Below are 24,102 nucleotides of genomic sequence, written 5' to 3'. Positions count from 1 at the left end.
GATCATTTGTATTTCATCAATTGAATTCTCTGAATCGAAGTACCCAAACTCTATGATCATCTGATCTCCACGTTTAAATATTTATGTACGAAGCGTACTTGTAACTGAATAATTCTAGCCGAGTTATATATTATTTAAACTAGTAATCCGAGCAACGTTACGCCAATTATACGAACGTTTGTTAGTCGTTGGTGGGAATAATAATGTATTCTTGTGGAGTTGTGGAGTCATTTTTAATGGTAGAGAGGAGGGGATATTTTTTTCCGCCTTTTCCGTCTGGCAAAATCTACTAACACGCTATATTAATTTTTGCGTAAAATGAAGCGAGAAGAGCGAATTAGCAAGAATAATTCGAAAGATAAATGTTGTGTGATATCTTTGTGCAATAGAATTTTAATCTCTAGAATCTCTTTTTGTTTCGAACGAGCTCTGTATAACGGACTTTTTCGCGTAAACATTGTGCGATAGTCGATCGACACGAAAGAAAACGATCCAATGATTTTTCTCAAAGAAAAATTCGCGGGAAAATTGATCGATCGAACAACGCCACATTCCGTTCCGATGAGTCGTTGTCTTCCGTGACTTTGAAAATGTTTTTCTCCGAAAAAAAAAAAAAAAAGAAAAAATAAAACAAAAAAAAAACATATCGTTAATCTTGCTTATTTTTTTTCCTTTGTGAAGCTATCTACATGTTCAGTTGCACGTACGCGATGAGGTTACGTAATCGCCGGTGACTAACAACGAGACGCTTTTCGAGAGGCGTAGAAGTTGGCATACTTGGCTAATTTCGTATTATTTAAATTTGTACGTTATTCCACATTTATTATAATAAAAATTGTCTCACAAAAAAATATCCATCGAGACATCAATCTTCCGCATCAAGATGGAAAGAGTTGATGTAAGATAAACGAATATTTTTTTGGAAAACATGTTTCACTCTCTCAGAAGTTGAGAACAATCTTCGCAGTAGTACTTCATTCGTAGTAGAATGAGAACTTTATGATCTGGCCGCAAAAATTCAAACGATTCCAACGTACCAACGCCGTTCATTCTTCGAACTATTCCAAGCTATTGTAATACGTTCCGGTGCAACTGGAACCGGTTGTCGTCCTACCCGACAATGGAAGAATTTGATTTTCAATCGATTCTATTCAACCACCGAAAACCCTGTCAACGAGCGCGCATACAGATGCACCCTTTTTTCCTCCACCGCCCTGTGGAGGCGCCCTCGTTAATCGTTATTCCGTGCAATCTTTTCCCTATTGATCGAGGCCACCGGAAGCAGAAGAAAGGCCACCAGTACTCTATTTCGTCGGAACGAACAAAAGGAAAAACCCTGTGCGTGGTCGTCGTGTTTCGCATTTCCAGATTTCTCGGAACGACGTCGCAACGATCGACAGCTGCTAACACGCCGCGATTAATTCGATTGGAGGGGAAGGGGTGGAGTTTTCTCTCCACCCTTCTCTGTGGATTCGGCTCGAGCCGAATGTCGTCGCTTGATTGCGTGCCAATGCCTCGCGATTTTCGGGTGTCGATTCTCCCACCGGGGAACGAATGAAGCGAAAGGAAGAGAGGAGGAGGGAGGAAGGAATCGAAGAAAAGTATTTTTCTCCCTCTTCCCGCGGGAAGAATCGACGGAGGGGTGTTGTTCAAAGGGGACGGATTTTTCTTCTCTCGTTTGAGGAGCGCTCTCGACGTGAGCTTTCAACCAATTTCCACGCTCGTGCGAATCACACGTATTTTCACAATTTTCGTCGCAACTTTAACCCTTTGCGAGTCCCAACTCGAGTGATTTAACGCTAGATTATCTCCAATTAATAAGAGCGCAGTATCGATTCTGCGAGTAGAATCCTCTTAGATCTTTATTTCTTTATCGTCTCGATCGAAAAAGTCGTCGGGCGAGCAAAGGGTTAAAATGAATCTCAACTCCTTTATTTATCTACATTATCTACATATTATCGACTCGATTTTACTATACAAAAGTTCTAAGCTTTGAATTACATTCGAAAACATATACGTATATGTTTCAGAGCTAGCTCATAAATACGATAGGAAGGAGCTTTCAAGCTTCCCATCTATATTCCCTCCCCGTGCTTTTATCTCGAAGAAAACGGGGATTTCTTCCTGGTAGACACGCACGCACACCCTCTCCTCTCCCTCGCGTTGACCCTTGGAAATCTCTGTTCCTTTTCGTTCCCAACAAATTGTTTCTTTGATCGTCGACCAAGCTTGCCACACCCCTCCCTCCAACAAACTCGACGCTATTTTTCCCCCGACGACCTTGCCGATAAGCGAAAATATTTTTCCTCGGAATTACACGGGCCTCGTTTCGCGGAAACGAGAGTCGCTCGGGAACACGTCATCGGTTGGGAATTATAAACGAAGTCACGCGAATTATCGCGATAGTGGCGTTGTATATAGCAGCATAGGCACCTGTTACACGCTGGGGGCGGGGGAGGGGACCCGCGCTCATGCGAGGGGAACAGTTGTTAAATTATTCTTGATCGCGCGCTAGCGATATTGGACGGTGGAAGGTGGGCCCACGCTTTGTCCGTGCTCGTCCGTGCTTCGGCTCACGTGTCGTTATTAATCAAGCGAATAGTCAAGCGGTAGTAGATTGGTGGGCAGGCGATACGAGGAAAAGTTTATAGGTTTTACGTAAGCTTTTGACTCGTTGGAGCATATTTAGCCGCGGCGACTCGTCCCGTACGGTCAAATCGAATCGACGAAACGTCTCGGTTGGGTGGTGTTGTTGTTTGATCGTGGGGAGAGAAACGGAGTGTGACGAAATTCCAATCGAGATCGAATAAGTATGAGCTTGCACGATAAGTGATTTTTCTTCCTAACCTTCGTGGCGTGATCGTATATTTGTAGGTGAGAAACAAAATTTCCTTTTTTCTTTTTTTAATTATATTTTTATATTGAAAATGTCGTTACATCGATGAGTGAGATTTTTCTTTTTCTTTTCTTTTTTTTTTTTTTCTTTTTTTCTTTTTGTCGCTATTCTATATAGGTAAATAAATCGAGAAAAGACATTTTTTTTCTTCTATAATATATTGCGATATATATTGCTATTCAACAAATGGGATAGGAGATTATTTTTTTTTTTTTTTTTTTTTTTTTTTTTTTAAATCGTTTTGCAATATGATTTACCGTTATCGAAGTTTTTAAGGATACGTTCGTGGACATTGCTTTTAACATTGCGAGGATGGCACGCAAACGCCATTATTATTTCTGAGATAGCCTTGCTCGCATCGGCAACCTCCGGTCAACGACCACGTGCATTCCTGCGATAAATTAAATTACTTCAGAATCTTGTCACATAATTGATTTAACGTAATGTTTTTTTTTTTTTTTTTTTCTTTGCGATGCTTACGATTCTCGGGCAAAATATACGATTCGGATGTGGAGCGTCGCAAGATGGCTCGCACAACGATCCACATATGTATGGTCTTTCATTTTCTTCGCATCTTATATTTTCCTCGTTCTTTTGTGCATCGACATCTGTTTACGAAAAGCGTAAACATAAATAAAATCGCAATATTTTTCGAAATTGAAATCGTACTTCCAATTGGAAGTTACGCTAAAAGACCGATACTTAATTCTTATTTTACTTTCGAAGAGAATATTTTACTTTTGTTAGAAAGTCAACGATTGCAAATATTTGAATTATTTCGAAAATTTCGTTGCGTATATATTTATTTTATTTAGCGAAATATTTTTTTTTTTTGTTGCTTATAACGAATTATTTAGCATTTAAATAACGTCGTATTTTGTCATGCAATTATGGGAATTATAAAAAAAGCATATAATACTTACAAACAGCGAGGAGTGTAGCAATAAGTATACACGTAAAGATGTAGCGGGGCATATTCTTCTTTCAAAGTCGTTTTCGCTTCTACTGTCGGAAGCTATCGAAATTCCTGTTTTTTATACTTCTTTTTCTTCTTCCACATCTTAAACACACATGTTTGTCCGCGTGAATATAAATTCTCGAAGATAACACGCGTGACAAATAACGATCTATCCATCTTGTGTCATTACCCATACGAGGTGTTGTCAAATAACTAAAACTAGCTAATAAATATATATTTTCATTAACTCGAAATTACCGGTACTTTGTGTTTATTACTTCGTTGCCAGCTGTGTCAATTTTTCAGATAACGACTTTTGCTTCGTGCAAGAAAGAACATCGTGTTTCGATGGCAGGGAAGAAGAACAAATATTCTTAAACGATAAATCATTGAACAAATATTCTTCAAATTGTTAAACAAAGAAAACAGAATATTTCATTTATTTGCAAATGAGATTATTTTATACCAGTTACACCTTTGTCGATGGGACACGTGTATAAATGTATAGCTCTCTCTCTCTATCTCTCTCTCTCTCTTTCTCTTCTCGGGAATCCTTCTTAAATTTTCGACACGTATAACGCGCTGTGTATACACGTAACCCTTTTGTTGTTCAGGATCAGGATACCTGGAAAACCTTTCGAAAACAGAATTTGTCTGGTTGTGCCGGGATTAGTATATAGTCGAGTATAATCGAGGGAGGGAAATTTTAATGACGCGATTCAAACTCGAATTAGAAATATTCTTTTATCGGCCAATTTTCAACAATCAATTTCACTTTAACCCTCGTGAAAGTCTTTGGTCAAACAATTCATCCATCCGAGAAAGCTTGTCGCGCCTTGTAACTTTCACGGAAACCTATTGACTTTAAATTTACCTTAGAGATTTCACCATTTAACATCGTATATTCCTCGTAAGAAATGTTATTCCCCCCATCTACGATCGCGATGTCATCCTCTTCCCAGTAACTCGCTTGCCACGCAATACTCGCTCGAATTTATCCAAGATTCCTTTATTTATTTACCCTAAAAAGAGATCGAGGAGAGAGAGAAAGAGAAGAAGTCATTTCGAATCCATTTATGGAAAAAAATTCGAGACGTCACCTTATTAAAATTCGTCGCCTTATTAAAATTCCTTAAAAAATTACATCACCCATTACTTTTTAATCTCCACGAAATTCCTCGCGAGGAATAACATCTCTCTATCCAAAATCGTCACCAGATAATTTTACACCTGTTCAACGATTTATCGGCCGAGTCACGGGGTCGCACGAGACCCTCCCGAAACGAAATCCCTCTCGAATCTCCTCGGCCCACCCCCGTGAAATAATAATCGCCGGTCAGGTAACGTTAGGTCCCTCGAATCCGGTAATCTTCTTAACGAAGAATCGTCCTCCCTTCTTGGACGGAGCCACTCCACGCTCGGATATCCAATAAGCGCACGGCCATCGTGTATATACGCTTGTCTATTCTCCCGAGAGATGAGACTCGTGACCAAAGCGCCTCGTGTCGCGAGATTGGCAAGAGAGAGAGAGAGAGAGGACATAGAAATAAGAGTAGGAGGAGGAGGAGGATAGATACAAGGGAGAGAAACAATCCCATTCGAAGAGCCTTGTGGCTCTCGCTCGAGGGTTCGAAAAAGGTCCCGGATTGAGGACGAACGAGTGGCAGGTGCGTCTGTTTCTAGGATGAGGCCTGCTTTGGGGAGGGACCCTTAATACGGTATTTCATCGGTCATAATGCGTCCCCGCAGTATCTCGAACCCGCTCTTTGTCCCGCTCGAACCAAATGGTGGATGGATACCGATGTCTCTCTCTTTATCTCGTTCTTTATCGTTTTTCTTTCTCCGTTTTCGTTCTTCCGCAAAAGTTATTTTTTTTTCTCTTTATTTTGCACGCGTGAAACAAAACCTGTTCCTTGGAGGAGGAGGAGAAGAAGATCGGTCTCTCTCATTACGTCTTGGAAGTCACGTTGCCTTAACCGGCGAGTGGCATTTTTTTTCCTTTTTTCTTCTCTCTCTCTCTCTCTCTCTCTCTCTCTCTCTTTCTCCATTCGCAGCTTCTTTCATATATATGGGTTACCGGAGAAAGTTTGGCAAAGTTGCACGAATCGATATATATATATAGAAAGAGAGAGAAATCATATCCTCGACTCGATGAAACGAATGGTTGGAGGAAGCACGAGTGTTTTTGGTGGTCGGGAATCGTTCGATTAACGGGAAAGTTTTCGAAAATTGGAATTCTCGAACTCTGCAGTTCCTCTCGAAGCAAGAGGAGGAGGAAGAAGAAAAGGGAGGAGAACGATCGGGAAGGGATTCTTTCCGAAACTTTCTTTTTCTGGGACCTCTTATCCTCCTCCTCTCTCTTTCTCTCTCTCTCTCTCTCTCTCTTTGTCCCGCTCGCAGGAACCGTGGTGGCAAACTTCTCTCCGACGACGATCGTCCTCCCTCTGCCCGGCCTTTGTTCTCCACGTGATATTGCACGTCGTCGTCTAGACCCCGAGGGACAATGCGCGTTGCTATTTCGGTAAAACGCGACTGATTATTCGAGATACGCGAGCGGGCCGAATAATGCGCGAGAGCGAACAAAGCGACGTGACACCGATGCCGTAGGAATCGGGCTTGGGCTCATTATTAACGCCCGGTGCTATGCCATGCTATTGTGTCTCTCTCTCTCTCTTTCTTCCCTCCCCTTCTTTTCACGTGCGGCTCTCTCGTTTTGTCACGTTCCGCGCAAACAACCCGGGGAAAATTGTCCACGTTCCTCAGACTCGTTGATAATTCGCCGCTGCGGTTACGTGGTGAAACGGGGGGAGAGAGTGTTTCTTGAGTTGGGGGTTGTTGATGGTGGTAGTAACCTTGGACGAGGATCTTTTTTTTTTTCTTTTTCTTTTGAAGAATGCGAAGAAAAATTATTGGGAAGGGAGGGGGGAAGAGTTAAGATATAAATCGAAAATTTAAATTGTTTTTATATATCGAATAAGGATCCGGAATTAATAATTCTAAGATGTGAAAGAAACGGGAATATCAAGATTTCTTTCGAAGAAAAACGTGATTATCTTCGCTTCGATATTATAATCAGAGTTGATAATTTTCGTTCGAAGCGCACGAGAAAGAACGAAGGTGTCTTAAGATTTTTTTTTTTTTTTTTAGTAAACAAGGGTTACAAGGTTGGATGATATTTCTAGAAGTGAGAAAGAGACAGACTGTTCTTCGTTAGAAAATTACGTAACCACGGTCAGCGGTGGCGTTGCCATTCGTAGCAGATGCTTTGGAACGCAGGCCATTAGACTTGGTAGAAAGGACCCTTATCCTCGTTTCGCAGGGTCATTTGATCGGTTGGAAAGGTATGCAAATTGTAAGAGAGAAAAAGACCAGGTTTCGATTCCGAACGCCTGTGTTGTCCGAGACCCTCGAGCCTTCCTTTTTTCCTCCTCTTTCCTCCTTCTTCCCTTGCTTAAAGATAATTCTGCTCGAGCTTTCGTTTTTCCTGGGCGGCCGCCTTCTCCCCTCTTCAACTACGCTTGCCAAATTGAAAAAGAGCGACGAGGAACGATCGAACGTTCGCTGATACTACTTTATGTTGCGGTGTGAAAGAAGGCAAAACTAGGAGAGGACAGGGTAAGAAATTCGATGGAAATGTTTATCGATTATGTTCTGTTTTTTTTTTTCTTTTTCGATATAAATTTTAGTCTCTCTCGCGTAATATATTGTAATATGTAATATATTCGATTACGATATAATTTTAGTACGCATTTATGCACGTTTGGAAATTTTCAGTATCACAAAATTGATTAATCATTCGAACGTGAAACGATTAATATTTAATTGGAGAATATTTATTTCAAAGTCACGCGAAATCTTCTCTACGTGTAAACTTTTATTCGAAATAACAAAGATTCATAACCGTGAAATTATATAAATAAATTTATACAAAGTTTCGCTCATAATCATTAGTCATAATGAATCATATTCATAGTCGATCATTATTCATCTATCTATGTGTAGAATGTTGTTGCCACGAAGGATAAACAATTTTAATTAAATCAATTGATAAAAAAGACTAGGGAAAAAAAAAAAAGAGTTTTCCATTTGCAAAGTTACAAAGTCCATCAAAGTCGGCGCGAAGTCGTGCAAACATGAATTTCGATTAACCGAATGAAAAATGAGTTGAAAATTTGCAAGAATAAATTCATGAGAACCAAGAAAAGCATTCATCGTCAAGGAATCGAACTTAGAATCGATCTTAATCGAATCTTTCTAGAAAAATAAAAACGGTATTCCATTTTCCAAATCGTCCCTTAAAATTTCATTATCGTTTATTAAAAATCAAAATTACGTGAATTCAGAATAGAATATATATAACCAGGAGAAACCAGAAACAATTTTCCTTAAAAACATTGACCAATAAGTGATCGAGCGATTTGATTTCCTTTTTCCTGCAGCGAGGTTTCCTCGCTACGAGGCTGAATGAGATGCAAAAATCGATCGATCGATCGATCGGTTACAAGAACCTCCGAATTCCAGGGAGGACGACGAGGAAGAAAAATAAGCAGGGCGAGGAATGGAGGAAGAAAATGTGTTTCTCTCGCCCATCCCGGCGTGTTCTCCCTCCGTTATTTCTCGCCGATTCCCCGTTATTGACGGCGGTGGTCGCGTTAGAAAACTCGTACGAATTTAATGTACCATAACAGAAATATTGCAACCCCCATAGCCAACGACGATCTTTTGTGACGATCGCGTTGCCCATACTCCCATACTCGTCGAACCTCCTCTCTCTTTCTCGTGGAGGCCGCCCTTTTTACCTTTCCAGCCCGTTAACCATAATTCGCGCACCGTGCTACACACGCCTCACACCCCTCCTCCCTCTTGGATACCACCGAGATACATCCGAGTAGTAACGATTTAATATCGACGTTCGGCGAGGAATCAGTCGCGAGGATGGTGGTTCCCATCGATTCTCTGAGCTTTATCGTATTGGATCGTTCGAGGGAATGTGTTATGTGCCCGACTTTGAATCGTATACTTTTTTCTTCTTCTTCTTCTTTTTAAAGGAATACGAGAGGAATAAGGTTTTTATAAGGGTGGGAGAGGGACCAACTGGGTGCCCTTCGGGTGACATTGGATGCCTGTGACGCGACCTCAGCGACTTTTTATAGCGATCTACAGGGTGACCTAGGGGTGTGGAATAAGTGTTTGAAATAAGTCTATATATAGGGATGATATTGGTCCGGTGAAAAGATGAATTTCGAGAGGCATCGATTTCATTTTTACGCGATCGCTGAGAAAGCAGCCTGGTCCAGGGGTAAATTTAAATTTCGCCTGCATCTCTCTTTCTTCGCTCGGAAGAGGATAAAAACATCCCCTAGAGGAACTCTCTCGCATGCAAAAAAAAAAAAACATCTGCTTCCAGTCAACTGTGAAGCATCATTGTTCAAAGTGTCATCCTCATCTCCTTCGAATCCTCGCGTTACGCTTCACGTTTCTGAAAATAACGTAGCAAGTTTTCCCTTGGATCGTTTTCTCTCTCTCTCTCTCTCTCTCTCTCTCTCTCTCTCTCTCTCTCTAAGATATTCTCCCTTTTCTCGTTGTTCCATCATTGTAACGTCTAATACGGATTTAAACAAAATTTATCACGCTACATAGACTAGATTGATTTTCGACAATCGATTACGAAAACCAATGTGCAAGAAACGAGATCGAAAATGACGTGCAGGCTCGTCGACAAGAACGTTCCAGGTGAAACGAAGGAAAGGAACCGAATGGAAAGGATTTCCCCCTCCCCCTCTCCTGGGAGCTGTGTTTACCAGTTTCTCAGGATTTTCATTGGCAATGGGGAGAAGAGGCTGGGGTGTGTGCCCCGTCAGGGGTCCTCCTCGGCGTGTGAATCCGGCCAGCGGCCTTTCCACTCGCTCATTTTTGCCCTGCGTGTCGAAAAGGAAACGAGGAGAAGAGGAAAGTCGAAGGGAAAAAAGGAAACGAAGGGAGGAGAGGGGAGGAAGGGGCCCTCCCTTTAATGCCTCGCGGCAAAATTCGCTAAATGCTCGAGAGAGCAGCTGCCGTTGCCGATTCTCTCCCTTTTCTCCTCTCCCCCCCCCCCCCCCCTTCCCTCTCTTCCTTTCCTGTTTTTCTCCCTTCACGATGTTCGTCGCCTCTTCCACCTTGCCAACCCGGCGGTCCCGTTACACTACCACCCCATTTCCGCGCCTCGAGAATCCACGCTCCGCACTTCCGCCGCCGCCATTGCCCTGTCCACGCCTTTCCGATTATTCAGCGACAAAGGAAGACAAAGCGGCGGAGAAATATAAATACTCGCCAGGCCAGGAAACGAGCCACCAGGAGGGGGTCAACTCTCCAACTTTCGATGACGTGTTATATTTTTTTCCCCGATCTCCAACGCGCTCTTTCTTCTTCCCCCTTTCTTCTTTCTCTCTGGACGAAAGATTTTGTCGCGATTTATGAGGTTTTGTCGCATCCCCCTCGTGGCTTCTACGAACGAGCTTCTTCTATCTTTGTTAAATTTTTGATTTTTTCTTTCTTTTTTGGTAATATTGTTTCCTTGGTTTGGAATTTAAAATTTCCTCGAATTTTTTCCTAATTTCTTAATTTTGTTACGAGTCGTCGTAATCAAGGGTTAAATTATTCAAGCTTTTGAAGGATATTTAATCAAAGCGCTATCCATTTGGATAATTTTAATTGAATCAAACGAATTTGTGTTTCTTTATGATCTCTCAAGTTTAGAATTTCACTTTACGATCTTTACATATCCACATTTATTTGTAACGGAATGCAAACAATGTAATCCAGTTCTTCGAATCTTTTGATTCGATTCAATTATTCCACATTATTACTGTTTGAAAAAGGGTTCGCTTCACCGCCAACCGTTTAGAACGCCACATCGAATTCTAAAACATCGCCACCGTTCCACTTTGCGTATCGGGTTTAAAGTCGTTGCATGAATCAGCGAGGCGAAACGAAGCCGCGCGCGAGTTTGAAAAGTGAGTCGGCTCGAACGAATGGTTAAGACCCCCACGATTGGCAAACATCGTCGAAGCGCGGAGCCAGTTCTCCTCCCTATCTTATCGTCCAATAATGCGTTTCGAACGCGAAACCTAGTTTCCTCCGTGGAAACCTATTCCTCCAGCCATGGGAGAAACAATACTTCAAGCCGGTTCTATCTTATCGGCTCGTAAACCGTCGGTATGCGACAGCTATTCTGCATTTGCGTTTCGTGGCTGGAACTCGGTTGCCGTAATAATAATTTTCCATTCCATTAATTGGAAGAGGATACAACGCGCGGTATGTGAAAGATAAGGAGACATTTTTGAAATATTAATTATCAATGTAAATAATAATTAGAATTGTTTCATCTTTTCGTTTCCCTATTTTTTTTTTTTTTTAAATTTGCTTTCAACTTCTGTGTCTATAGATTTTTAAATAGATCGAAAATTAATAGAATTAATAGTATCACTCGTGTTGCTTTTTTTCAACTGGTCAAGAGAGATTATATCGAAATTTATTATATGAATTTTCCATTGTAATTTATCAGACTGGGGAAATCGGGTATCAAATTTCAATCTTCCTCGAACTATTCCTCCACTTTGTCGGTTATCAAACTGCACGGTGCTCGAACAATGGAGCACGTGGCGTTACGATACCTGTAAACCTATTTGAGAGAGTCCGCGTTTTATTGTATACGTGTTTTGCCCAGGCCACAAATCATGAATAACACAACGTTCGTTCTTTCTTGAGATAACGTCGAGCGTGTTTCGTTAATGTTCGCCAAGGCAACGAACACGTACGGATTTTTAACACGAGCCTATGGCAAACAAATCCGGGGACCAATTAACGCGATTATTGTTCGAACTCGAATCGGCTGCTATTTCCACGGCCAAGTAGGGCAAGGCGATTTCCTTTCTCTCGATGATGTGATGGCTCAACTTGCTAATATTTGCCATCGAGAAGGGAAAGCTTTTCTCTTTTTAAAAAAAAAAAAAATTCTCCTATCGTTATCGCCTTTCTTATCTTTGGTATCCCATCTTCCGTTCACTTCAATATACCGCGCAATATAACCGTGGAAAATAACGAATAATCGAGGATTGGGCAATTTGAAAGAATGCAGAATGAGAAAGGGCAAGCATTTATTTGAGCATATTTAAAATTCACTTTCAGAAACTATCAAATTGTCAATTAACGATCGCGCGTAATGTCTGGACAATGATATTTTTCTCTTTTTATCGCTAGTCGTTTCGTATTTTTATTCGCGCTTATTTATATATAGTAAATAATTACGGGCCCGCAAATTTTCAACGTTTTTCATTTTCTTTGCCTAAATCGTTAAATCGTTCGATCGTCGTTCGATTGACGGTGTTCGTTATTTTACGATCGAAATTATCCACGTGTACATGGAGAATTTACATCGATCTTTTCTATTAATTCTATAAAAGCGATTACGCAGTCAATTGTACACAACGAGAATCGTTGTCGAACCTTTTGCATTCTATGGAAATCGTCTTGCGTCGCAGGTTATGCAAATTTCAAGCCGAGTTGCTTTGCAAATGGCGCGCGCGCGCGCTCAACCGCGAGTTTCCGCGGTTCATCGTTCTTTTTGATCCACGTATTATTTACCCTTACGTGGCATTCTTCTCTCTTGGAGAGAAGAATCGCGATTCACAACTCACGTAAATGAAAATTAATACTCTCCAATACATTGAAAACTATCATTTTTCCAGATATATTTCACCCGCAACATACCATTTTCTCGAATCGTTAAATCGTTATTTATCCTTCGCACTTTTGAAACCAAGAGGGAAATTCATTCATTTCGATAAAAACGACAAAAACGAGCGACGAAAATCGTTCCATCACTTCCAATCCCGGCTCGATATTTCCAGCTCCTTCTACACCTTCGAAGCTCGAAGCTCGTAAAAAAAAAAAAAAAAAAAAAAAAAGTATCACGCGTGTGGAATTCGCCAAGATTTACGGTACAGGCTCGTTTGCAAAAGTAGCTCGCGGTGACACGGTCGAACGAGGTTGGCGCGCGTTTGACAAATGGATCGAAATTACCAATTATCCCCGGCCGTTTCGTCGAGGCTTTGCTTTTGATAAAGAGCGCGGGGACTGGTTCTCTCTGAAATCGAGCGTGAACGTTCGATCGTGATAATTGGAACGTGGACGGTGGCGGCCGGTTTTTGCGCGCCACACGCGTGTCGTGCGCTGTTCTCGATCCACGATCCTCCGCTCGAATCGATTCGTAACTCGCGGTTACTCGTATCGTTCACGCGCCATCGACGTCACGAAGAACTGGTCGAGAGGGGAGGGGAGGGGAGGGGAATGGGCTCACGACGAGGAGGAATGGATTTTGCATTTGCGCGTGGGCGTGCGTGCGTTGGTGCGCGCGTGTTAGTGGTGGCCGAGCGTGAAAAGTAAATCAACATCGAGCACGCTCGGTCTACGAGGAGGCCATTGTGTCGTTATTATTGCCATTAGTTATTACATCTGGTACGCGTGTGCTCTTTGCTTACAACTTTTCCTTCCCCGCCGCGCGTGATGTATTCGTTTGTTCAACCCTTTCGAGCGTGGTTAGACCTGGCATAAATAAACTCTCTCTCTCTCTCTCTCTCTTTCTACTTGCCTTTCTTTTTTTTTCAAAGATGCCGAGAGAGTTCTTGTTGTTGTAACCATCGACTTTAACACTGTTCGAAATTGAGTACCGTGCTTGTTTCTTTCTTTCTTTCTTTTTTTTTTTTTTTTCGTATTGATCTTGCAAACGGAGAGTAACTTCGTGTTCGAGTATTTTTGAAAAGTGTTCTTTTAATACCTCGAACTAATTATCAAATTATCAATTAATTTTTATTTTAACGCGAACGACACGAATCTTCTTTATCTCTATTTTTGGGGGAGGATTTCGGATCGTGTATTATTGAAGGAGTAGAAAAATTTTGTCGATAAAAAAGAATAAGGGAATATATTATTATTCATCTAACGAATGTCGTTTTCTGTTGCAGGTAAAATCCAACTTGTCGCCGATCCAATGTCTCACATTTAGGAAACTTGGTGGTAGGTAATCCCGCGCCCGAGAAACCAATGTCTCTCCCCCTCCCAAGCTCGACTCGGGGGAGAGGAATTTCCTGCGGTCCGGTGACTTTTATCGAGAACACCATTCCCGTCCGCCTTAACACCCCGTCGGGGAAGGAGCCGTGATTTATACGAGCTTGATCGGCCGTCCTAAGCCTCTCTCGTTAGAATCGATTGCGCCAAGGGGTGGACGTGCTCCCTTTCTCTCTCTCTCTCTCTCGAAACACGACCCCCCATCACCACCCCCTCCCCTCTTTCGGTCACGTCCCCCTGGAATTAGGTCGTCTCGACGTTTCGATCAGATTTCTGGAAACAATTGGTTGGTCGCGTGGCCGTTAAACTCGTCGCAAACTTGCCCCCAAGAATTTCTTCTACCCCTGCGGAACAACTTCCCTTTGGAGGAAAACAACAACAACAACAGGAAAAAAGTTGCTTCTCTTTCGTTCCAAGAAAATCTTTCTGGAATTATGCGTATCTTTCTTTTGACGGAGAAGAAGTTTTCCCTCAAATTTATCGGCAATACGTGATATTTGTTAAAGGTGATCGTCAAGTTATATTATTTCCTCTTCTTTCTTTTTTTACATTACTCTCGAAAAAACTTGCTTACTTTCAATCTCAAATCGAAAAACTTCTCTAGCCAAGGGATGTGCAGAGGAAGCTAAGGGCAAAGAGAGAGAGAGAGAGAGAGAGATAGGCTTGGCCGGCCGATTGGCACGAAGATCACACGCCACGATCATTAAACGTTCCATTCGCGCAGAGATTGGCTCGTTAGTGGCGCGTTCATCTCCGGAATCCGCGGCGGGAATAATAATAGAAGGTGGTGGTGGTAGTAGTAGTAGTGGAGCCCCCGTCCAGAGGAGGGAGGGACGTGTATCGTCTCCTTAACGACGTATCCCTCGACCAACAACTCGAATCAACAATTTATTGTCCATCCCACGGAGAAGATCAATACCGGCACAGAGAAGACCACCTCTCTTCTCACCCCTCTCACCCCATTCCCACGTTCAAATTGAAATCTATTCTCTCTCTCTCTCTCTCTCTCTCTCTCTCTCTCTCTCTCCTCTCCTTTCTCCTGCTCTCTCTCCTCCTCTCTCCTCCTCTTCTCGTGCGTTGCCGTATCGTGCACGCGTTGTTGTATGTCGGTTGATTGCCGGTCGGCCGGTTGTAGGGAACGTTCGATGCATACGCCGGCGTGGAACGATTGCGGGAGACAGCGGCAACGACCGACTTCAAGGTAGCTTAAGCCAGTCCACGGCTTATGTAAGCTGTTTCGAGGTCTGGGGGAGGATCTATGCGCGCTTCGTTCGCCGCCCGGTACACGTAAATTATGTAGGACTTCTCGATTAAATGGATTCACGGCGGTATTAGCGGGATCAGTTTCCGGTTTCCTGGTTTGTTAGAGGTATGCGGGCTACTTTTGATCCAGGATTATTTTCATTATACTTGGCTGCTTTTTTTTTTTTCTTTACACGCGTACTTTCGTCCAATAATTGGGTAATTTTTACTCGATACGTTTCGAATGTTCACGTTATTTTGACGATTTGTCGTGTAAATGCTTCGTATAAAGTTTCTATTAATTCGAAAAAGAAATTAATTAACGAGAGGTGGTGATCCTCTTGTGATAGAAATTACATTTGCGCGACGATCCATCGAAATTATGAATGGAGTGGGGGAAAAATTAAGATATATATATATATAGTGAGACAGCGTCGAAATCGAATAACGAATTCCAAAGATGTTGGAAACGGATGCATCTGTCATTGGAGGAACGATAATTAAGCGACGTTGATTAGACGTTGGATCGATGAACGAGCCGAAGGTTCGTTGTAAATTACGCGATGACAAAGCGTGGCTTTGCCAGCGAGTTGCGCGATTAAAGCGTTTGCTCGATAAGTAACCGTCGGAACAGATGGAATATTCATTTGGAAAAGGGGGAAATCGTCGAGCCGTGACGGGCGATCGTAGCTCATTTCTATTCCTTGAATGAGTCTCGATGAATGGGTGCCGATATGTAACGTTCGATTAGCCTCGCGTCGAGAGATAGCTGGTGTACAGTCGAGTATTTCAGATCGATTATTTGTTTCAGGCCGAGTAAATGGAAAATTTAATACGTACGAACTATGGTAAAATTTACAGAGTACGATAACAAAAGCTTTCCGTTTAATTTTTCAGTAAAAGTAAGATGGATGGATACGTGTCGGTTCGTTACATTTTCGTTGAAAAAGAAAATCACAACAAATTTATCTTTTTCCATTGAAAACAATATTCAAATTGTATTCGAAACATTTTATGATAATTGCAATTTGAGCGAACGGAAAAGAAATATTATATAAATTTTTCTATGCTACTAATTTTTTTTTTTTTTTTACAAAAATCGTAATTTTATTTTCAAAAACTCGCGATAATTTAACCCATTATATATTATCTTTTCGTAGATCTATCTCCGTAAGAAAAAAGAAGGGTACGAATTTAAATTTTCCACTTAAACACGTACGCCTGAACACGTACGCAATTCTTGTAAACAAATTTTATTTAATCCTCTCGAGTGTTGACGAATTTTTCCAAGGAAATCATATAAATATATACATATATATATATATATCGATAACCGGAATAGTTGGCAACAAGTTTGCCAATACATATCGCGGCTCGTACACCGGCCAAACCGGAATATCTCGTTCCCGTTGCGACAACTTCCGTGACGAACTGAATTCGAAAGCTGAGCTGGCGGGAATGCAGCCCTCCCACTCGGCGCAGGAAACGAATTTCACGTACGTACAACTCGGCGATGAATGCGCGTTGACAACGATTTATGCTTGGAGAGGATGTCGAACGATTTCTAAACGGCGTCCAGAATTCCGAATTCTCGTAAATCATCCGTGCGCGGGACGATTGCTGTGGAGGAAGGTGGTGGAACGTAGGTGGATAGATGGTATGCAGAAATTCCAAGCTTATTTTATTCATCCGCGACGCAAAATTAAAAATTGATTAATTATCGAATATCGAGTTAAATCGTTGTTTTAACACTTTCTTTTTTGCAATTTTTTGATTATGCATAAAGCGTTAATGTTAGTTTCTATTCGGATGATGGTTTAATTTTATAGCGTATCATGTATTTGTAATTCTTAAATTATGAATGTATTAATATGTTAATGTCGCGAGACTAAGCTTTTCATTTCTAATTTATTTACAATTATTTTGACATTTTCTTCTTTGATAGGTCGTCTTGCACAAGCAAGAAAGGAACGTATCTATCCTGGGAACAACTTTGTCGAATCGATATTTTCGATGTCATTAACAACCGGCTATCTTGTCGACTTCCTGTGTCGCGGTTCATGGAGTTCCACGCTGTGGTTATCAGCAACAATATATATTATACTCTTCATAGTTAAAATATCTTATTTACCATATTTTTTCATCGAAGATATATTACAATAACGTTCCTTAACTTATCGAAATACAATTAAAATGCGTTCTTTGCCTAGAAATCTAGAATTAGATTTTTATTTTTCGAAAATCGTGCAAAAGATATTACTATAATTCTTTCAGTTTTCAACGAAGTACGTAACTTTAAATATTATCTTATTGTCCTCTAAAAAATATATTCTTTCACTTTCGTATTGCTTCAAACACCGTTGTAATAATTGAATTAATAAGTTAAGAAATTTCACTTTCGATTAATTTTTCTTCTTCGATCTCTAGAATCAACTCTGTGTACGCACCTATTGCCGACAATTCCATTCGTCGAAAGGAAAAAATCGGTCGATACCTTCATGCCCCCAGGCTGTTATTTTATTCTCGTTATCGCCGATTTATTAGTCGCGATGCGAGAGAAAAATCGCAAACCCTTTGCGTTCCTGCTCGCAACTGCTGCAAACTCTCGAGGCGCCTCTCGGAGGCACCTTTCTTGCGAACGCGGGCAACGTATAATTAGACGCAATTGTCGAGTTCTCCTAGGTTGGATCGGTTGTGATCTAATTGCCCGATGATGTCTACTTCTCTCGGGTGGATAATTTTCGAGCCATGATTCTGCAACCGTGTCGGGGGCACAACCGATGAAAGTGAACGGCTACCACCTCGCCTCGCACCAACACTTTTTCCGCTCTTTTTTATTCCCCCTTTGTTTACCTATTCTGGAACGCTTAGAGGGAATGTTATGTAAATGTACAAAAGAAAAAAAAAAAAAGGAAGAGAAAAAAAGAATGCAAAGAAAATAACGAAAATCTTTGATAATCGTATTTTGCATAAAATACACGCGCGTGCTCTCGACGATCGATGAAAATTTATTTTTCGAAAATTTGAGAGCGGGAAAAATAGAAAATTTTTTTTTATGGGCCCAATCGAGAAATGTTATGACAAAATTTCAGGGGAAATTGGCGCGATGTGCAAATTATCGGTAATACCGTGGAAGCCTCGATCGATAAACCTTCAGAATTCCCCGCCCATCGTCTCTCTCATTTACCTATTCGTCCCATAGTTAGTCTTCCTGCAAACTTTTCGATCGAGCTCCGTCCAACTTTCGTACTCCGACCCTGCAACGGACATTTAAATGCAAATACACTTTTTACTTATATTTATATGCAAATTCGAGCGTTCCCCGGGGGACGGGGAGAGAGAGCCGAGAGACGCCACGCGAATGGAAACGGCGCTGAATTGAAAGGCGAGAAAAAGGCAATGGCTTTCGTGATACCTTGCAATTATATCGCGTGTCGCTTTGTCGTGGTGTTGGTTAGACGGATACCAAATAACATAGAAAATAATAAGTTAATTCTTAGTAGGAATGCGTTAGATTAGAGAATAACGAATTTCAACAGAAATCTTTGAGAGGGCAACTAATAAATTATAAATCGCGAATCATCGAATTTCTTTTTACAATTTTGTAAAATTCGTAAAAAATTTGTCTCCAGATCAAAACACTGAACGATTTTGTCGTGGTGTTGGTTAGATACCAAATAACATAGAAAATAATAAGTTAATTCTTAGTAGGAATGCGTTAGATTAGAGAGAATAACGCATACCTTTCTAAAATTTAGAATTTCAACAGAATCTCTGAGATGGCAACTAATAAATTATAAATCGCGAATCATCGAATTTCTTTTTTACAATTTTGTAAAATTCGTAAAAAATTTGTCTCCAGATCAAAACACTGAACGATTTCTGAATATGGGCCAAAAGTATCTCAAGAAATTGGAGAAAAATTTGAATGATTTCGAGATAACATTCTCTCGAGTGAAATTATCTTGAACGTTTGAAGATAAGGAGAGGATCGATTTACTTTCTCTGGGAAGACGGTTGCATCCTTCCGGTCGGGCAAAAAGACACGTCGTTTCGCGGATCCTCGATCACACCAGTAGTTCGGTTATCGTTATCGGTTATCTAAAATTCTCTCCACGTTCCGTGTGTCGGAAGCAGGTTCTCGTGGCGCGGAGATAAAAGAAGCTGCCACGTTTCTTTATCTTTCCACCGATTTCCTTTCCTCCACCGATGCAAAGATTCGTTTACTTGTCGTCGGACAATGCGAAAATACAGCGAGAAAGATGAACATAAATTAAGGAAAATGGTGGTTTGCACTTTCGATTGTCGAGATAGAATCGATTGGAGATTTGCTTTGTTGATTTTATTTTTAAACCTAGCGTAATTAAAATATTTAAATAGTTGTCGCTTTAACCATAGTATAATATTCCTTCGATAAAAAAGTCCAACTAGAAAGAGAAAAAAAAGATTATAAAAGTCACGTATATTTATAAACGAATAAAAATATCGAAATAATAATATTTTGCAAACTTGGCTCGAATTAGTATATTCAATAAAAAAAAAAAAAAAAAAAAAAGAAAATAAATAAATGAAAATAAAAATTCGAGGAATCATTCTCGATTCTCGCGGAATCATCGAAGGAGAGATCTCGGAATCGGCGACGCCAGCGAAAGAGAGGAGGGATATTTAAAATGTAGATGCACTCATTTAAATACCGTATTCGCGATTTAATCGTTCCTTCCTCTCTCCTCCACCCTTTCTTCCTACACCTCTCCCTCCCCGCCATTATCCTCCGACAACGAGAGATTCTTCTTCGGAAAGAGGGAGAAAGAAAGAAAGAAAGAAAGAAAGGAAGAGAGAGGAGGGCCTGTGTAATCCGAAAGTTGTCAGCCGCACATCGCGTATTTGCTCTAATGGAATTTGAATGTCGTTAGTCGAAGTAACCGGGCGTGAGGAAAGGGATCTTATCCCTATTACCGCCTCGATCCCCGTCGATTCCTCCTGCTGGTGGATGGGCCTCAGCCGCAGGTATCTTCGTCCGTTGGAAAAAAAAAAAGCGATATATAGGTTTGGCGGACGAGAGGTGTATATTAGGGGGAGAGGGCGTGCGCGAGGGAAAATCGTTTTCATCGCCTGTTTTCGAACCGTTTGATCTTTTGTTTCCCCCCCCCTCCTCCTCCTTCCTATTTTCTACGTGCTCTCTTTTGTTCATTCAGGGGCGAACGATTCGAGGGGGGAGAAAGGGAAGACAGGAGGAGAAGAGAAGAGGGGTGTGGTGGACGGAGATACCATGGCAACGCGACGATTGTTAGACGGAAATCCTCGATGAGAAGTAGATCCACGATATTATTTCCGACGGCGAGAAGTGCAACGAAGAAACGATTCGATCTCGATCGAGAAGAAGAAGAAGAAGAAGAAGAAGGAAGGGGTGGTGAAACGAACGTAGCCGAGAATCGAAATTCGACTTGTGAAAAATGGCCGAGAAGCAAGAATTCAAGGTTCTCTTTCGAAGGAGATGGCCTCAGTATATCGGCGCGGTCTCAGGTTCCTTGTCCATTTTCGTAAATCTCATCTCGTTATCATCGCCTTTCGTTCCACGAGAATTTATTTCAATCCGAACCGTATCCATTGTAACCTATATAAAAAAAAAAAAAATCTCGGCGATATATCGTTGACGATTCCGTTGGATAGTGGCGAAGAATTTCAATTTTGGAACACGAAGATTGGAATTCTTGAAAATTCTTCACGGGTTTCGTAGAATTTTTTTTTTTTTTTTTTAATTATCAACGGATCGTCAAGACTTTCGACGAGTTCTCCGAATCTTTCGGTTATATATATATATACACATATACATTCAAACATTTCCTCCATTGCATATATAAACTCGAAATTCTCGATCCGTATCATCCCCATCATTGTTTGGAATAAATTCCGCAGCGTGCATGGGTGGATTTTCACTGGGTTGCGGTATCGGATGGAGCGCGCCATGCGTTGAACTTTTGAAAGAGGTGCACATGTACGACATATCGGCGATCGCCTTGATCGCCGCGATTTTCCCGTTGGGTGCGGCTTGCGGATTGCCAATTGTGCCATTCCTGATCGACAAGATCGGTCGAAAGTGGTTGATGCTCTCTCTGATTCCGGCCTTCATCCTCGGCTGGGTTTTCATCATAATCGGTGTTTCCGTGTTCGCCCTTCTGGTCGTAGGAAGATTTCTCACCGGCGCCTGTGGTGGGATGTTTTGCGTCATAGTGCCCATGTACTCCGCGGAGATTTCAGAGAAACAAATCAGAGGTACGAGAAAATGATGGCAAGACGATTTTTTTTCTTTTTTTTTTTTTTATTATGAAAGCCTAACGAAAAAGATAAGTTCGTATGATTTTTAACGCTTCTCGAGCGATTAACGATGATAAAGTATCTTCTCTCTGTTCAATTTATGGAACAAAAAAATTATTTATAATTTGAGAGAAATTGCTCGAGAAACGTCGAAGATCGTATCGTTTTGTTCCCTCCCCCCTCCCAATTGAAATGCAATTTTGTTATTCGATCAGGTACTTTGGGTATATTCTTCCAATTATTGCTCGTGATCGGAATCCTGTACGCTTACTGCTGCGGATACGCTAGAAACGTCGTTACCACGACGGGTCTTTGTTTAGTTGGTCCAATTCTGTTTGTTATAATGATGATATTCATGCCCGAGAGTCCTATGTTTTACATGGTAAAACGCAACGAGGAGGCTGCCAAAAAATCGATGAGATTCTTCCGAGGACCGGATTACGAAGAAATCGACGATGAGCTCGCTATATTCAAAGTTAGTGTTCTATTTTATTTAATATTCTCCATCTGTCCCATCGACAACGTGAAAAATTTATTTCACCGTCGACAATCTTATTATTATTAGATATTACGAGTTTTCAATTGTTTTCAATTGTCTCTCTTATTATTTTTGTTTAACCATAATTCGATTGAATTAATCGTCTCGATAGATTCGATCAAAAGTTTAAACAACGAAGAGATTCTCGAATGCGTGCGTAAATCATTTTTCGAGGACAGCGAATATTTGAATATTTCGTGTCTTTTTAGATAAGATTCGAAAGAATAGCGAAAGTATTATCCACAATATTTAAATTACTGTAAAATATCGAAACCGTATTTCGAGATATCCGCAAAAGTTTCTCGAGCAATCGAATAATTTAATTAACGCCAGGAACAAGTAGAGAAAAGCGCGCTCCAGCAAGTGACATTCGACGCGTTCATGAAGAAAGCTGTGCTGAAGACGTTGGGGATCGCTTATGGGCTGATGTTCGCCCAACAATTCAGCGGTATCAACGCGATCATATTCTACAGCGAGACGATTTTCAAGCTGACCGGCGTCGATATAGATCCCTTGCTGCAGATGGTGGTGTTCGCGGTGGTCCAGGTGATCGCTTGCGTCATAGCTGCTGCGCTGATCGACCAAGTTAGTTTTCCACAATTGAATCGAGTGAATGCTGCGCTTCTCGACCAATCTCTTTTTCAGATTAATCTCTTATTCGACCTTCGATATATTGTTCAAAAATATCAACGTGACAATGCGTTAATTAAGAGTTAATTTCGCGCAGCGTACACTCGTCGAAATTTCAATAAAATAAATGGAACTCTGGAAAATTGGTTAATTTTTGTAGGTGGGCAGAAAAGTACTCCTGGTAATATCTTTTGCGGTGATGTGCATCTGCCTGATAGGTCTGGCCGTGTTTTTCATCATAAAAGAAAGCAATCCGCCGGTAGCCGACACTCTATTTTGGTTACCGCTCCTTTGCGCTTGCTTGTACATCCTGTCCTTCTGCCTGGGTGCCGGTTAGTAGTAACGAAACAAATCGATGCGAAACTGACTTTTTTTTTTTTTTCTTCTTTCTCGTTTAACATGTTCGCTCCGGATAACGGTTTCTGAAGTTGAAAAATTCAAAACTAAAAATAATAAACACGAGTGACGATCAGGTAACTCGAATCGTTACATTCATTTTGGGTTCTTCCAAAATGTCTTTTTTTTTTTTTTTTTCTTTCCTTTCCAGAATATATAATACATTAATTTTAAATAAACACGGTCTTTGATGCATTCAATTGCCGCACATAATCGTTACTTTACACGTAGAGATGAGAATTTATATATTCTCCATGTCTCATCGCGCTAGTTACGCGTCCAGATCCATTCCGAGCTGAACATGTCTGTCAAATTGTTTTTTTTTTTTTTTTACACGACGAGATTTATCTCGTGGCTACTGATGATCTCGAAAGAAGAAGAAGAAAAAAAGAATACATATATTTCATCGTGTCGTCTCGAGACACGAGTTCTCGCGTTACAAGGATCATCTTTTCAAGGAGTTAAAGTGGATCGATTTCGACAATTTCGACATCGATATAATGGTATATTTTTCCGTGGAAATACAGGTCCTATACCGTGGGCCTATATGGGAGAGATCTTTCCTACCAAGTTAAAGGGGACCGCTTCCACTTCCGCAGCATTGTTCAACTGGATATTGGCGTTTATCGTGACCGTGTCGTTCTCGAGCGTGGTCGAGGCTGTCGGGATGGCACCTGTCTTCTTCTTCTTCGCGTTGATCTGCGCTTTGAGCGTGGTTTTCGTGATCTTCCTTTTGGTCGAGACAAAAGGGAAAACTTTCACCGAGATACAGAGGGAGTTCGGTACCTTCGAAATCGAGGAATAAAAAAAATATATATATATATTGAATAAAAATATATATCGAATATCTTTGAACGAGATCTAAGAGATTTATCGCTTTGTGAGCGAAAATGAAAAAATATATAAAAGGAAAAAAAAAATATATGGATGATATAAAAAATAATCATTGCCATTGTATAATGCCATTGTATAATAACGATGGAAATTTTTGTTTTCTAAAAAAAAAAAAAAAAGAGAAAAAAA

General features: G+C 41.0%; 3 protein-coding genes across 6 annotated transcripts in view; 2 read left to right on the top strand and 1 right to left on the bottom strand.

Annotated features, from left to right (window-relative positions):
- Positions 1-24,102, top strand: part of LOC122713040 (headcase protein) — a 143,414-nt gene that overhangs the window by 57,802 nt on the left and 61,510 nt on the right. The gene's annotated exons all lie outside the window — the stretch shown is intronic.
- Positions 1,634-23,927, top strand: LOC122713041 (facilitated trehalose transporter Tret1-like). 4 transcript variants are annotated; one of them, XM_043933172.1, is made up of 9 exons: positions 1,634-2,874; positions 7,002-7,195; positions 13,856-13,907; positions 20,396-20,723; positions 21,117-21,473; positions 21,731-21,990; positions 22,387-22,638; positions 22,844-23,015; positions 23,607-23,927. In XM_043933172.1, the coding sequence occupies exons 4-9, from the start codon at positions 20,654-20,656 to the stop codon at positions 23,882-23,884; spliced, it is 1,389 nt and encodes a 462-aa protein (XP_043789107.1). In that variant the 5' UTR covers positions 1,634-2,874; positions 7,002-7,195; positions 13,856-13,907; positions 20,396-20,653; the 3' UTR covers positions 23,885-23,927. The 4 variants fall into 4 exon arrangements, with proteins under 4 accessions (XP_043789107.1, XP_043789109.1, XP_043789108.1 ...); XM_043933174.1 differs by lacking the exon at positions 7,002-7,195; XM_043933173.1 differs by lacking the exon at positions 13,856-13,907.
- LOC122713044 (chymotrypsin inhibitor-like) lies at positions 3,171-3,970 on the bottom strand. The gene is made up of 3 exons (XM_043933179.1): positions 3,820-3,970; positions 3,377-3,504; positions 3,171-3,287 (listed from the first exon to the last, which is right to left on the bottom strand). The coding sequence occupies exons 1-3, from the start codon at positions 3,869-3,871 to the stop codon at positions 3,195-3,197; spliced, it is 273 nt and encodes a 90-aa protein (XP_043789114.1). The 5' UTR covers positions 3,872-3,970; the 3' UTR covers positions 3,171-3,194.

Source organism: Apis laboriosa, unplaced genomic scaffold (genome assembly GCF_014066325.1).
Source record: "Apis laboriosa isolate Shangri-la unplaced genomic scaffold, ASM1406632v1 scaffold21_cov150, whole genome shotgun sequence".
NCBI classification, from domain to species: Eukaryota; Metazoa; Arthropoda; class Insecta; order Hymenoptera; family Apidae; genus Apis; species Apis laboriosa.
The sequence above is the reverse complement of the archived record's forward strand: the minus strand, read 5'-3'. Positions and strand labels throughout refer to the sequence as shown.

Bases quoted from the DNA above. Each gene is read 5' to 3' on its own strand.
- LOC122713041 (XM_043933176.1), top strand. From the start codon at position 20,654: ATGGCCGAGAAGCAAGAATTCAAGGTTCTCTTTCGAAGGAGATGGCCT. The intron at 22,639-22,843 runs GTTAGTTTTCCA...TAATTTTTGTAG, and splicing joins CTGCTGCGCTGATCGACCAA to GTGGGCAGAAAAGTACTCCT. The intron at 23,016-23,606 runs GTTAGTAGTAAC...GTGGAAATACAG, and splicing joins GTCCTTCTGCCTGGGTGCCG to GTCCTATACCGTGGGCCTAT.
- LOC122713044 (XM_043933179.1), bottom strand. From the start codon at position 3,871: ATGCCCCGCTACATCTTTACGTGTATACTTATTGCTACACTCCTCGCT. The intron at 3,505-3,819 runs GTAAGTATTATA...TTTCGTAAACAG, and splicing joins TGCTACACTCCTCGCTGTTT to ATGTCGATGCACAAAAGAAC. The intron at 3,288-3,376 runs GTAAGCATCGCA...AATTTATCGCAG, and splicing joins GTATATTTTGCCCGAGAATC to GAATGCACGTGGTCGTTGAC.